Source organism: Trichechus manatus, unplaced genomic scaffold (assembly GCF_000243295.1).
Source record: "Trichechus manatus latirostris isolate Lorelei unplaced genomic scaffold, TriManLat1.0 scaffold00067, whole genome shotgun sequence".
NCBI lineage: Eukaryota > Metazoa > Chordata > Mammalia > Sirenia > Trichechidae > Trichechus > Trichechus manatus.
The window spans coordinates 12494251-12509138 of record NW_004444003.1 but is presented as its reverse complement, the minus strand read 5'-3'; the positions used below and the strand labels follow the sequence as shown (position 1 = coordinate 12509138).

Here is a 14888-nt window from a genome sequence, read left to right as displayed (position 1 = left end):
CCACGATCATAACAAGTGTTCAGCTTCTGAAACATACTTTCTGAAAGGTTTTTGGATAACCACTGCATCTACCTACCCATCATTCACTCCTAAACATTCTGGAATTTGACACATGTCCTCATCCTTCCTCTAAGACACTTTCTCCTGTTACTCCTAAACAACACATTTGACAGTCTGTTGGGTGATTAACCTCTTCACCACTTTCCTCAAATTCTTTCCTCTTGTGACTACCAGCACACTTCTGGTCCTCCATGTAACTCCCTAAACAATCCTCTGTTTTGTTTTGTTTTTTTTTTTCCCCTCCTACTGAAGAGTGTGGCTTCTCTTTGGTTTGGTACTTGGACCTCTTTAGTATGCTTATTCCAACTCTCTTATATTACCACAGTTTGTGGAAGGGTCCCACAGTGATCACTTCCTCAGGATGTGTTCTGTGTACAGCAATCACCTCAAACACAAACACAATGTGATCATTTGTTTCAGAAGGAACTGCATCTCTAAGTGCCTTATTTTAAGAAGGAATTATTCCTGGGAACAATACACACTGAGCTGTCATATGCTATTTTTCATATCGTACCTTCTCTAAGACTATTAGCTGAGGAAAGGGCATTGAAATAACAAAAGTGTGAATGGGGAGAGACAAGGAGATAGATAGGAATGATTCTGGAATCAAGGAAGAGTCCAGGAAGCTACAGTGAGTACAAGATGATGGAAAGCCCGAGGAGGAAGAGGAAATAATGGGATTGGAAGGCACAAAGGGGTGAGAAGAGGTTATAGCCAGGATGAACATCATCTCCTCCACTGTCTTGTTCAGGACTAGCCTTTCTGACACTTGAGAATTCTGGCAGAGAATTCATAGTCAGCCAATATAATTCACTGAAAGACTATTTACATTTCTTTTCTAGAACATTATCTAGGGTTCTGTGGGTGGAAGTGGAAAAGAAAAACAAAAACACAAAACAAATGGAAAAACATGCTTCTTGTATCAAGAAATGTCTTATCTAAATGGAGAAACAGAATAAGGGCATATGAAAGAAGCCACAGAAAATGATGAACAATACACACATGGACACACAAACACACACACGCACGCACACAAAAAAATCACCTTTCTGAGTCATGTAAGCTGAAAAGCCTGGGGTGGTGGTGGTGAAAGACAATGGTAATTAAGTAGGATTTAGTGAATATGAACATGAATTACAGAGGAGATAGCTTTTGAGTAAGCTTTCAAGGGAGGGACAGTAGATTCATGGATGAGAGGCACTTTCCTACAAGACTCTCTTGAAGCAGATGCAAAAGGCTCAGGGCTTGTGGGAAGCTGGTGACAATACCCATGGGACTTTGCGAGGAGAAGAGCTGACAAAAGAATGGACTGACAATCTGGGCATGTAAACCCTGAAGAAACATTATAGAAGGCACATTATGTAGAGAAAATATTTGTGACCTTAAAAAGCAGGGAGTGTAGAAAAGGGCACAGCATTTCAGACTCACACAGCAATGCTTATCATAAAAGAATTCATGAGTATTTGTTCACTAATTGCTGACTGAGTCTCTGGGTAGTGCAAACACTTAACATAATCAGATGGCCACCAAACACATGAAAAGATGCTCAGCATCATTAGCCATCAGAGAGATGAAAATCAAAACTACAATGAGATACCATTAGACTCTCAGAAAATAACAAATGTTGGCAAGGATGTGGGGAAATTGGAACCCTTACCCATTGCTGGTAGGAAAGCAAAATAGTAGAGCTGCTGTGGAAAACAGTGTAGCAGTTCCTCAAAAAATTAAAAATAGGACTACCATATGACCCAGCAATTCCACTCCTAGGTATATACCCAAAAGACCTGAAAGCGGAGACTCAAAGAGACACGTACACCAATGTTCATTCCAGTACTATTTACAATAGCCCAAAGGTGGAAACAACCTAAATGCCCATCAACAGATGAATGGATAAAGAAAATGTAGTTCATACATAAAATGTAATACTACTAAGCCAGTAGGGAAATGAAGTCTTGATACATGCTACAGTACGGATGGAGATTGAAGACATTATGCTGATCGAAATAAGCCAATCACAAAAGGATAAATATTGTATTACCTCACGTATAAAAAGAAAAGGCAAATGTATAGAGGCCAAAGTTTATTAGTGGTTACCAGGGTCAGGAGGGAGGGGAGAAAAGGGGGGTTAATAGTGATGGAAAAATTGCATTGATTAAGGGTATGGTAGCACCCTCAATTATTGTAATTGCTGTCAATAAGTTGTACACCTGTAAAAAGTTGAATTGGTAAAAACTGTGATAGATATATTTATGACAAAAAAAAAAAAAAGAGTAGCTGCTGAGGCTTCTTATGTGCAACCAAACACCTCATGGGATTTGGTTCCTTGGTTTGGAAGGCTCGGGTCATGGTTTCATGGGGCATCCCAGTTAAATGGCCTAATAACGTATTCGGTGCTTCTGTTCTACCTCCTAGTTGCTTGCGTAGTGCCTGGGGTCTTAAAAGCTTGCAAGTGAACACCCAAGGCACAACAATTGGTCTCTATTCACCTGGAATAAGAGAGGAAGAAAGAGAGTTGGGAATAGGAAGAGGATATGGAATGTGAGGCCAATTGCCTCCATGAACAACTGTGTCCTCTGCCATGAGACCAGAAGAACTGGATGGTGCCCAGCTACCATTATTGAACATTTTGATCAAAGATTCCATAGAAGAATTCTGATCAAAAGGGGGAAAATGGGGAACAGAATTTCAAATTCTCATGGATTCTACACTTTCTGGAGCCATGGAGGGTGGATGAACCCCTGAAACTACCGCCCTGAGATAATCTTTGAACCTTAAACCAAAAATATCCCCTGAAGTCTTCTTAAAACCAAGCAATAGTTTATCTTAACCAGTAAAACATGTCTGCCTTGAGCATTATGCTTTTTAAAAAAGTATCTATATGGGATCGAATTGACAACAGCAAGTCGAAAGATTGGATGGGAACCTTAGTGGGCAGTGAGTTTATATTAATGAGGGAGGAACTCAGAAAAGGGGGGTGAGAATGGTTGCACAACTTGAAGAATGTAATCAATGTCATTAAATGGTACATGTAGACACTGCTGAGTTGATTTATGTTTTGCTGTGTACATTCTCAATGACAACAACAAAATAAATAAAATTTAAAGAAAAGAAAACCCTATGGAGTAGGAATTGACCCAACAGCACTTGGTCACTGGAATGGTAATTGCCAGTTGTCTCCTGTGTCTTTAGGCAGGAAAACCTAAAGCAAACTTTGTGAGTGCAACAGTAGTTTATTATACATCTGCTATAAATTTAGTAATTTCTGTAAATTAACTGTGAATCTAACATCTGCCAGATAACAATTTATTTGCACAGAAAGGGCATCTATATGAAGCACATCTAAGTAATCTGTAATTTCTGAAACGATAATTTTTATGCATTCTTAGTATCAGAAAACAGCTGGAGTACTCTACCAAAGAGAGACTTAATCGGTCACTGCAAACGGGGAAGGCATAAAAAATAAACTCTTGTCCTAGCTGAGGGACCAGTCTTTCTAAGGATGTGGTTTGTGTGGTTTTTCTTTTCCTTGCTAAAGTTGTGATAATTGCCAGCACTCCTAGCTCAACCAGAGGGTTAATGGACTGCAGTGTTTTTTGAGAGCTTCAAACGAGGGAGTTCCTAAATGAAATGCTTGGAATTGTAAACCTTCTGGCAATCTTAGATGAATTTTGCCTTCAAACTATAGAAATACCAGAATGACATACTTTTTAAGAACTACATATCAAAGGAGTTTTTACATATATACTGTATATATTTCAAATAATAATAATGCCTTGCAACTAATATGATACTTTCTCCAGAAAGCATTCAAACTCCTCTGCAAATGCTTTTTTTTTTTTTTTACATTACTCTTTTGGAGGCAAATGTGTCCCTGGGTGGTACAAATGGTTAACATCCTCAGCTGCTAACTGAAAGGTTGGAGGATTGAGCCCACCCAGAAGCACCTTGGAAGAAAGGCCTGGTGATCTACTTCCAAAAAAACAGCCATTGAAAACCCTATGGAGCACAGTTCTACTCTGACACCCATGGGGTCGCCATGAGTCGGAATCAATTCAAGGGAAACTGGTTTGCAGACAAAAAACAAGACTCAACTATGACATGTTTCAAATAAATACTAGGTAACCTGTTCAGAGTCACATGAAGAGTCAGGACATGAGCTCATGCCCTCAAGCCACAACCACAGGAGGGATAACCACGGGTGGGTTCTGCCCTGGAAATTAAGCTTTGTGTATTCTTTCTCTAGTAGAAAGTGAAACATTCTTCTTTTTCATAAAGATAAATTCAAAGTAATACTGACAAAGAATGTTAAGCTGGTTCAGGTTGCAAGTGTGGAAGTCAGTGATGTAAACATACTAACATTAATTAGTTATTAATTAACTAATATTAATTTTAATAATGCCTTCTGACTCCTGACATTGTACCGGGGAGGCAGTCATACGGAAACCTGCAAAATAGTAATTGCTTTCACTCAAATTCAACTTGAGGAAGGACTCAGAGATGTTCTCACATGATCTAAAACTTCTTTTAGGTGGGAAATATTAACACTTCTTAAATTACACTTTTAGATTTGAGATGGATAGACCACTCAGAATTCAAAGGAGACACAAATGAAATTAGAACTTAGAACACTTAATTTCTAAATAAAAATTATTTTCTTAAAAAAAAAAAGTGTTCTCACAGTTCTAGATGCAGCTGTCCTTTGAAACTAATTTGGGAGCTAAAGCCTCTTATTCTTCTGTAGTTTTATGAGTGATACATGACAGAAACTTTAGATACTTGAGTTATTTGCCTTTCATTTATGCTAGCATAATTTACAAGAGAGGCAAATTATTTTCCTCAGAGATTTTTCTTCCCTGTAGGTGAACATTCTGTTACTATAGATATGACATGTCACTAAGACACTTACATGGTATGAACGTGTACAAAGCCAGTATCTGAACACAGAGACAAATGATAACATTGAACACTGTTCACAGTTACCAGCTGAATTACTGTAGGCAGTTAATCTTTCTTAGCCTTGATTTTCTCACAGGTAAAATGGGAATAATAATATCTTCTTCACAGGGTTATTATCACAATTAAATAATATATCCAAGGTTCCCAGGAAAGTATCTGACACAAAATAGGCCCTCAATAAAGGTAGATTTTATCATATTTTGTTTATTTTAAAACATATGTTAAAGCAGAGATGGCTAGTTGCCTACCTGATATTCATTCTCCCTTTCTTATTAAAAAAATTTATTCTGGATAGCAATGTGCCCAGCTGAACGGTTAACTTTTCCAGCTTTCCTGGCAGCTAGAATGGTCAAAGAGATGTATGCAGAAATTTGTTTTGTGGGGGGGCTTATGGAAAAGTGTCTTAATAGGGAACAGACAGCTGGCATGGGATTTCTTATTCTTTTGCTCTTGTTCCTGCTTCCTGACTAGAATGTGACCGTAACAGCCAAACTCCAGCAGCCATATTGGACTGAGAAGTTACCTTGAGGATGGAAGCCCAGTGCAGGGGATGATGGGACAGGGAGACAGATGTGCTTGGATTCCTGCTGACACCATGGAGCTGTCATGCTGCTCTGAACCACATGTGTCTCACTTCTTTTGTACAAGAAAGATGAGTCCTTCGATCTTATTTAAGCCATTGCTATTTCCTGTCTCTGTCGTTAGTTGCCAAATGCAATTTCTAATGGACATACATGCTACTTTAAATTTTTAAAATTCTGAAATTGGGAGATGGAGTGTAATATATAAAGTTAAAAAAATTTTGTTCTTTTTATAATCGAGAAATTTAATAGCATATCTAATAATTAACAGTATCCTTACAGCCTTGGAAACCATATGAGGCAGTTCTACTCTGTCCTATAGGGTCGCTATGAGTTGGAATCAACTTGATGGCAATGGGTTTTCAGGTTCTTAAAACCAAGAAAAGCAAATATTATTTTTCCAAGTTAGGTAGGTTTTTTTTTTTTTTTTTAACTTATTATAATTAGGTCAGAAAAGGAAACAGCTTTGTGATTTAATCACCATACACTTTGAACCTTGTCTCTTTTGGGGAAAAATACAGAATTTATAAACACTAGGTCCCAAGAAACATGTGCTGAATTGATTTAACAGTGATCTTTGAAAGTAATTTGAGTACTGAGTTTTCAAGTTTTTATGATTAATTTTTTAATAGTTTTTGATTTACTTGTAAGTGAATATATAAAGAACTATGACAAAGAACTAGATGATGCCCAGCTACCACTACCGACGTTCCGACCAGGGACACAATAGAGGGTCTCACACAGAGTGGGAGAACAATGTAGAACAAAATTTAAATTCCTAAAAAAGCCCAGACATACTGGACCAATAGAGACAAGAGGAACCCCTGAGACTATCGTCTCAAGATACCCTATGAACTTGGAATGAAGTCACTCCCAGAGGTCACCTTTCAGCCAAATAAGAGATTGGCTTATAAAATAAAGAAAGAATATCACCCACGAGTAATGTGCTCCCTAAAACAATCAACTATATGAGACCAAACAGTCAACATTTACCCAAAAGCAAAGATGAGAAGACAAGGAGGCACAGGGAAGCTAGATCAACGGAAACAAAACAAACGGAATGGAAATAATGAGAACAATGATATGCTGTGAAAATTGCAACAAAATTCATGGAACAATATGTAATAAAAATTGCCAAATGGAAACCTAATTTGCTGTGTAAACTTTCATCTAAAACACAATAAAATATTTTTTTAAAAAAGACTATGACAATTGTTCTTGTAGATAAAATTTTACTGTAGTTTTCCTGTTTTTACTTTTTTTGAATATAAATAATGGAAAATAGCTACTGAACATATAGTTTTAAAATCCAGTAATGCAAAAGTTGGCTGCAAATACGCTCGGTTGATACTGAGAAGATATCATGCAATTTCAAGCTCTCTGTACATATGTGCGGAGTCCCTGCATGATGTACATGGTTAAGAGTTCAACTATTAGCTGAAAAGTTGGCAGTTCAAACCCAGTTTGGTGATCTGTTTCCAAAAGCCCTGAAAACCCTATGGAGTAGTTCTACTCTGTACACATGGGGTCGCCATGAGTCAGAATCAACTCTATGGCAACCAACAACAAACACAAAATATAGATACAAAAAAATGAAGAAATGTTAGTAAAAAGTAAAGAATTCGACATCATTCCTTCCTCCTGTTAAGACAACAACAACCCTTCATGATGCCGAGATGCACTAGACTCTGATGCCAATAATTTATGTCACAACTTGAATGATGTACAAAGTCATCCTGATCTAGCACAGAGAAAATTAATTTCAAAGATTCTTTTCCTTTGAGCCTCATTCAGATTCAGGTTCAGATTCAACTGATATTTTTGCATATCTATATCCCAAGCATTGCTTTCACATGTGGTGTCCAGTTTGCCCTTCACAGCCCCTCTGAAGAGTAATTCTTACACTCTCTTCTGTGCAGGGGAGCAAAGGAGGTCCCAGAGCCTTGCTGATAAATGGTAGAGAGCTGAAACTGGACTGCTTCAGACTCCAGCTCCACAGCCCATTTCATTCTGCATAGCCCTAAATAGCTTTACCGTATTTTCATGCTTCAAAGTCACACATCCCTCATATATAAACTTTTAAAAAATTTTAATATGTAGAAATTGCTGAATTGGTGCATGTTCTGGTGTGTATATTTCCAACAACAACAAAATAAACTGAAAAACAAATTTTTAATGATTTAATCCACATACCCCTTGTAAAAAACAAGTGAATAATGTGTCCACAAAATATCCTGCATAATCTCGTATTCAACAGGTAAGCTCTTTGTAGAAAGAAATCAAACAAATAACTTTCTACAGGAACTAACATTCCTTAGAAAAGTAAATAATTTATCTCATCTAATATCTTAATTTGTACTAGGAAGAATGGCTTGGCGACTACTTTTGAAAATCAGCAGATAAAAACCCTATGGATCACAATGGTTTGATCAGCAACCCATCCTGGGGATGGTGCATGACTGGTTCCCCTCCCTTGGCATGAGGTCACCATGAGTCTGGGGCCAACTCGACTGCTGCTAACAATGTCTTAACTAGTGCTCAAGGGTAACTAGCCCCTCAAGGAAGGACCATTCCCAAAATGTACCCAGAGAAAATCATCATTCATTCACATAAATTGTTGCCTTTCACATTCACCAGTGTTATTTAATTGATTGCTTTGACATGCAAGGTTTGAATAATAAATTAATTTCAAAAACAACTCAGGGTCCTTGGGAACGTGTATGTAAGACAAGCTTTATATTTTTTTGCCCTCTCTTTCTAAAAGAACTCAATTCCTTGAAATCTAAGTAACTGAAACTAGTCATCTTTACATATGATGTGCACATTCTCTTGCATTTTTTTTTTCTCACGGCATAAATGCTGCTGATGCATCTACTTCTCAGGTCTTTGTAAAGCATCACAGCTATGTGGAGCATAGACAGCATCTCTCATAACAGGGAAAGACACGAACACCGTCTGAGGCTTTTGTAGGCAATCAAAAGAAGGAAACACAGCTATTTTCTACAAAGTAGGATTCTTAACAGCCCTCCTATAAGATATTCAAGGATACCACACAAACAACAACAACAACAACAACAAAAAGTGAGAAAAAGGTGCCAAGTCAAGCTTGGCTATATAAGTGACCCTAGAAGCCTGCTCTGAAGTGTATGTAGCAGTTTGAGACAAAGCCTCACGATAGTCCAAGAGGAAAAGGGAGATCACATGTAGGCTCCCGGGTGCACAGTAAACCTAGAACAGAGTCGGGAAGAACGCGGCAGAGTTCCTTGCTTTGCCTTTCGGGAATACCTCTACACCATCCCAGACCAACGGAAAATGTTTCTAGTAGAAAATCTCCCCAATCCTCATTATCAGAAATACCAAATGCCTTCCTGCTGCAGTTTAAGCCTATTTTCTCCTAAACAGCTTATCGTTACCAACCCCCCCAGTTCCTTCAAGTGTCTCTCACGAGTTCTTATCACACCTCTGATACCCAAGGTCTCCCTTCTCTTTAATGCCTATTCAAATTCTGCACAGTTTAACATTACTCACCACTGCTTAGAAGTATCAGTCTTGCCTCTTTTATTTCCCAGTCGTCAAGTCGATTCTGACTCATAGTGACCCTGTAAGACAGGGTAGACCTGCCCCATGGGGTTTCCAAGGCTATAAATCTTTACGGAAGCAGACTGCCACAACTTCCTCTGCTGGAGCAGCTGGTGGGTTCGAGTCACTGACCTTTTGGTTAGCAGCGGAGTGCTTAACCACTGTGCCACCAGGGCTCTTTATTAGATTATAAAATTCTCAAAGTCAGGAACCGTATTATCTATTTACCTATCCTTCACAGTGCTTTGAATACACTATATGCCCAGTAAGTGCTTTTCATGGTCTAGTTTTCTCTTTATTCTAGGTCAGTGCATCCATCCTCCCATCGATCCATTCATCCATCCATCCATCCATCCATTCATCCACCTGTTCATTAAACATTTGATGAGAATCTCTGGTTCTGGGGAAGCAGTGATGAAAGCCCTAGTAGCTGCCAACTTTTTCTGATTCTCACAGTTCTCCCTTTAATTCTTTCTCTGGCTAAAGAGCAGCTTAGGGGCCTCTATTGCTCAGTCAAAGGTACTACACTACATTATCTTCAAGGCATGAAATAGAAAAAGAGGGAAAAACCCACCCTTAACACTTTTTGGACCTTGACCACATGGACCCACATGGGTCTGGCTTATTATTCTAGGCGACATACAATGGGGACAGAGTGGAGGAGAGTAGAAAAATGAACAGAGAAAATAACGCTTGGGCACAAAGACTGTTTTACAAGGATGTTCCTTTCAGTGTTACTTAAACCAGAGAAAAAGTTAGATGTGTTCTCATTAGATAAATCATGTTGTAGAAGAATCTGCACAGATGTGAGAAAATGTATATAATACAGTGTTAAAATTGCAAGTTACAGGTATTTACAATGGAATGCTATTTTTATTTAGAAATTCACCAGGGGAAGACCTAGAAGGATAAACTTCAAAGTATTAACAATGAGTGTATCCAAGTGGCAGGGTTACAAATGATTTTCTTCTTTGAGCTTATAAGCATTTTCCAAATCTTCTAAAATGATTCTGAATAACTTTTGAATCAGAAAAGAAGCAACTATAATTTTTTTTTGTTTTTTTAAGGAAAAAGGAGATCAAGACAAGAATCACAGCCAGGAGAGTCTTCTGACAGGATGGCATCACTGAAGGAGCTCAGTGCAGAATGGCGGCTGAGGCCCCGCCCCCTCGTCTCCCTACTCAGTGCCTCAGTGATGACAGAGCTGATAAAGACGAGGCAAGCCCCCTGTAAAGGCTGCTCTTCTGCCTGCCTTATAGAGGAAGATAACATTGCACATGCATTTCCACCCGTTTCCCAACTTTTGTTTCTTCAAATACATGTAGGGTAGATGAAAGATGAACAAACAAGGGTTGCATTTTTCCCCCAAAGACCACTATTTTGTCATGCAAGTCATACACTGCTTAGTTAAACTAAATTATGCTAAAAAAAAAAAAAAAAACCAAACCCGATGCCGTCAAGTGGATTACGACTCATAGCGACTCTATAGTACAGAGTAGAACTGTCCCTTAGAGTTTCCAAGGAGTCTGGTGGATTTGAACTGCCGACCTTTTGGTTAGTAGCTGTAGCTCTTAACCACTAAGCCACGAGGGTTTCCAAATTATGCTAAGTTAAACAAAATTCCCCAAAGCAAGCAAATGGACAAACAAATCCAGAAGTAAAGCCGTTTTCCAACTGACCACATTAAAAAATTCTAAGCAATATTTTCAATGGTGTACAGAAGAGATGTGCACTGAAGCTACAGATAAAAACAGAGATAATGCCCCATGTCTCCAAGTGAAAACACCACAAAAGACAGGTAGATTACTGTGTTAGAGGCAGAGGGAAGGGTTGTCCGAGCAGAGGCCATACCTTGGTCTGGAATGTACAAAACATGTGTGTTAAAAACGGATGCTCCCAGGCCAACGAGAGGACTCTCTTCTCTACCATTGTACACTCCACATCGTCATCCATCAAGACCACATCTTTCTTTAAGGCTTTTATTGCAAAAAACTGATTGGTTTTCTTGAACTCTGCTAGGAAGACCTAGAAGAAAGGGGAAGAAGTAAATTTTTTTTTTAGAGTTTGGATTCACACTCATTAAAGAGACAAAGTCCTGAGAGACCTGCGTTAGGTGAGGAAAAAGGATTCCCCTCCTCCTCTTCATACTCCTCCTCCCCTTCAGCCCTTTTACTGAGACAAAATATAGTGCTTCACCGGTTTAGGACATTACCTAACGTTTCATACTATCTATTTTGTACCTTTCAATGGGTTTCCACAAAATCACTATGCAATGGGATGCGCCATTCCCAGTACCTGAAAAATTCCATTTAAAAATGCATGCCCTGACTGCCCGGGGACTTGAGTGTTTCAGAGAGACAAAGGGTTTATTGAAAGAACAAGAGGCAAACAAGAGAGAGAAGGAGATGGTTGCACTTGAAACGTTACTGCAGATAAGCACAAAACAGAACTCTAAGTTTTACTCAGTTGTTCAAAGCAAAAAAGAATACTTGAGCGATATAGTTCTCCTTATGTGCTTAAACCACCACGTGTCTGTCAGTTTGGTATTTTCAATTGCCTCATAAGCATGCGAAAGCTGGACAATGAATAAGGAAGACCAAAGAAGAACTGATGCCTTTGAATTACGGTGTTGTCAAAAAATACTGAATATACTGTAGACTGCCAGAAGAACGAACAAATCTGTCTTGGAAGAAGTACAGCCAGAATGCTCCTTGGAAGCGAGGATGGCGAGACTTCGTCTCATGTACTTTGGACATGTTATCAGGAGGGACCAGACCCTGGTGAAGATCGTCATGCTTGATAAAGGAGAGGGCCAGTGAAAAAGACAAAGACCCTCAAAGAGACAGACTGACACAGTGGCTGCAACAATGGGCTCAGGCATAACAATCATTGTGAGGATGGTGCAGGACTGGGCAGTATTTCATTCTGTTGTACACAGGATCACTATGAGTCAGAACTGACTCGACCGCACCTAACAACAACAGGGTACTTAAAGGAATCCGTAGGTGGTGCAAACGGTTAAGTGCTTGGCTGCTAACCAAAAGGTTAGTGGTTCAAGTCCACCCAGAGGTGCCTTGGAACAAAGGCCTGGTGATCTACTTCTGAAAAATCTGCTACTGAAAACCCTACAGAGCACAGTTTTGCTCTGACACACACAGGGTCGCCATGAGTCAGAACTGACTTGATGGCAACTGGTTTGGTTTTGGTTTATGTACTTAAAGAATGAGCACCATTTCATCTGATGACACAGAAACTAAGAACATTTTCAGGACCTCCTATATGTCAAACATTCTGCTATGTACTTTACATGTGCTATCTAATTTAATGCTCACCCCAAATAACTCTGCAAGATGGATAATAAAATACCTGTTTTCTAGGTAAGAAAACTGAGTTTAGAGAAGTTAAGTAACTTGCTCAAATATACGGAGCTACTCAGTGGATGAGAAACCAAACCCATTGCCATTGAGTCAATTCTGATTCATAGCGACCCTACAGGACAGAGTAGAACTGTCCCACAGGGTTTCCAAGGAGCGCCTGGTGGATTCAAACTGCTGACCTTTTGGTTAGCAGCCAAACACTTAACCACTGTGCCACCAGGATCCCTAGTGGATGACAGACTTCAAAATTCACTCTTTCCACTTCATTTCACGAGTCTTACATAGGAGAGTTCCAACAACTTTGCTTTTGCAAATGACGCAGTGGCAGACTATTGCAAGTTGCAAGGACATGGCATCTGGTGACAGAAAACCCCAGCTCCAGTCTCATCTCACAGCCAGTTACTAGCTGTGGAAATTCCAGCAAGCCTATTAGATTTCTGGGGCTTCCATTTCCTAACATGTAAAAGAGGTGATGATGACTGCATTCTCGAACTTACATGACTGTTTGGATCAAATGAGATACCATGTGGGAAAGTGACTTTTAAACAATAAAATGCTTTCCATATGATAGTTATTAAGAACATCTGTCATTTGTTTCTTTTGTCGACTTTCAGGGAATGTTAAGTCAATGATGTTAAAATAGTACTGAACACTCATGTGTTTAGGTTTAAAATAATATAGATGAGAATTCGGGCAAATGAACGACACGCATATTCCCAGAAAACATGCAATTTGGGCTTAAAAGCAGACTGAGAACAAGATTATAGAGGCTACCATTTTGGTGAGGAACCGTACTTCCTATATAGAGTCAAAAAGAAAGAACAAGTTTTGGAGGATTCTTATTATTGTGAGAGGGAAACATGGCAGTCTCATTTTTCTTGGGTGCTTTATTCTCCTCTCCTCAGGCCCCACAGTCCAGTTCTCTCAGGGTGTAGGGACATGCGGCCCTGTTGGAGAGAGGCATACTGCCTTGGACATACAGCAGAGAATACCCAAAGCTCTCGGTTGTCCCCTGGGGTAATACTAAGGCTTGTAGGTTTAACCTTACATCTTTCTTACTGTTGTTAGTTGCTGTTGAGTCAATTCTGACTAATGGTGACCCCATGTGTGTCAGAGTAAAATTGTGTTCCATAGGATTTTCAGGGCTGTGACTTTTCAAAAGCAGATTGCCAGGCCTGTTTTCCCAGGTGCCACTGGGTGGGTTTGAACTGCCAACCTGTAGGCTAGTAGTAGAGCACTTAATGGTTTGTGTCACCCAGGGACTCCTTCCTTATTAACCTTGTTCAAAAGTAGAAATCCACATGGGAACAAAGAAGGATAAACATTCCATTAACAATCAAAAACACTCCTCTGGTAACTGCTTCTTTCAATAAAACATCCCCAAACCACCAAAAAACTAAAAAGCTAAAAAGGCAATTTCCATCTATATAATGTGCTTTCAATTTCTGGTAATAGGTTATAACTGCACATTAACTCAGGTTAACACCAAATGAGTTTGCTGTGGTTAATGTTATTGTGGAAATGAACTTAAAGAATTAATGGCTATCAGCTACAGTCTGCAGAGCAGAGTAGAATTTTTGAAGGTGATGCACCGGTGTTTAAACCACACCCCAAGAGGAGCCCAATGTTATTCAGCTGTGGTGGATGCTCCGCTGCATTTTAGTTTATTATTAAATAACTGGGTAAGTTTCCCTGCCCAGGTCTGGTGAGCAGGTGCTGAGCATAATGCTGGCTTTGAATGAACAAATTCATGGAAGAATATAGTCTGGCTACAATTTCCTTAGGAGTCCCATTCAAGCACATAAAACAACTGAGAGCACAATTAGTACATTAATATCCTAATAGTCCATTAGGTTATCTAAAATATCCTGAAAGTCTACATTCCATATGTATCAGCCAGGGTTCTCCAGAGAAAGAGAATCAATAGTATGTATGTATCTACAGATGGATGGATAGATAGATATGGATTTATTTTAACCTACAAATTACCTTCACAGCAACATCTAATGTTTGACTAAACAATAAAGCATCATAGCTTAGCCAAGTTGACACATAAAATTAACCACCACATCATATCATCCCAATAATATCAAATACAGAAGCGTGTGGAATGTACACCATCGTCTATAAGGACAAAGACCCCAGAAAGCAGAGGCTGCTATTACCCTAGAGTCCCCTGGAATCTCTGTTTATTCAATCATCTCTCTCCCCTCTCCTAAAACACTCAGCAATGCTCTCTCCACACACCACATGCAGTTCTGGTCCTCACAAGTTTAGTTCCACAGACCAGGAGTGTTGCTTTTCAATTTTTGGAATTTGGTCTGCAGAATTACAT

At 39.2% G+C, this 14888-nt stretch overlaps 1 protein-coding gene across 7 annotated transcripts in view; it reads right to left on the bottom strand.

Moving 5' to 3' along the window:
* The window catches only part of PRKCQ (protein kinase C theta), a 168897-nt gene that overhangs the window by 50477 nt on the left and 103532 nt on the right, over window positions 1-14888 (bottom strand). For all 7 annotated transcript variants that reach the window (XM_023734394.1, XM_004379707.2, XM_023734397.1 and 4 more), the window contains one exon: window positions 11028-11201. In XM_023734394.1, coding sequence (XP_023590162.1) covers window positions 11028-11201 — 174 coding nt within the window. The remainder of the gene's footprint in view (window positions 1-11027; window positions 11202-14888) is intronic.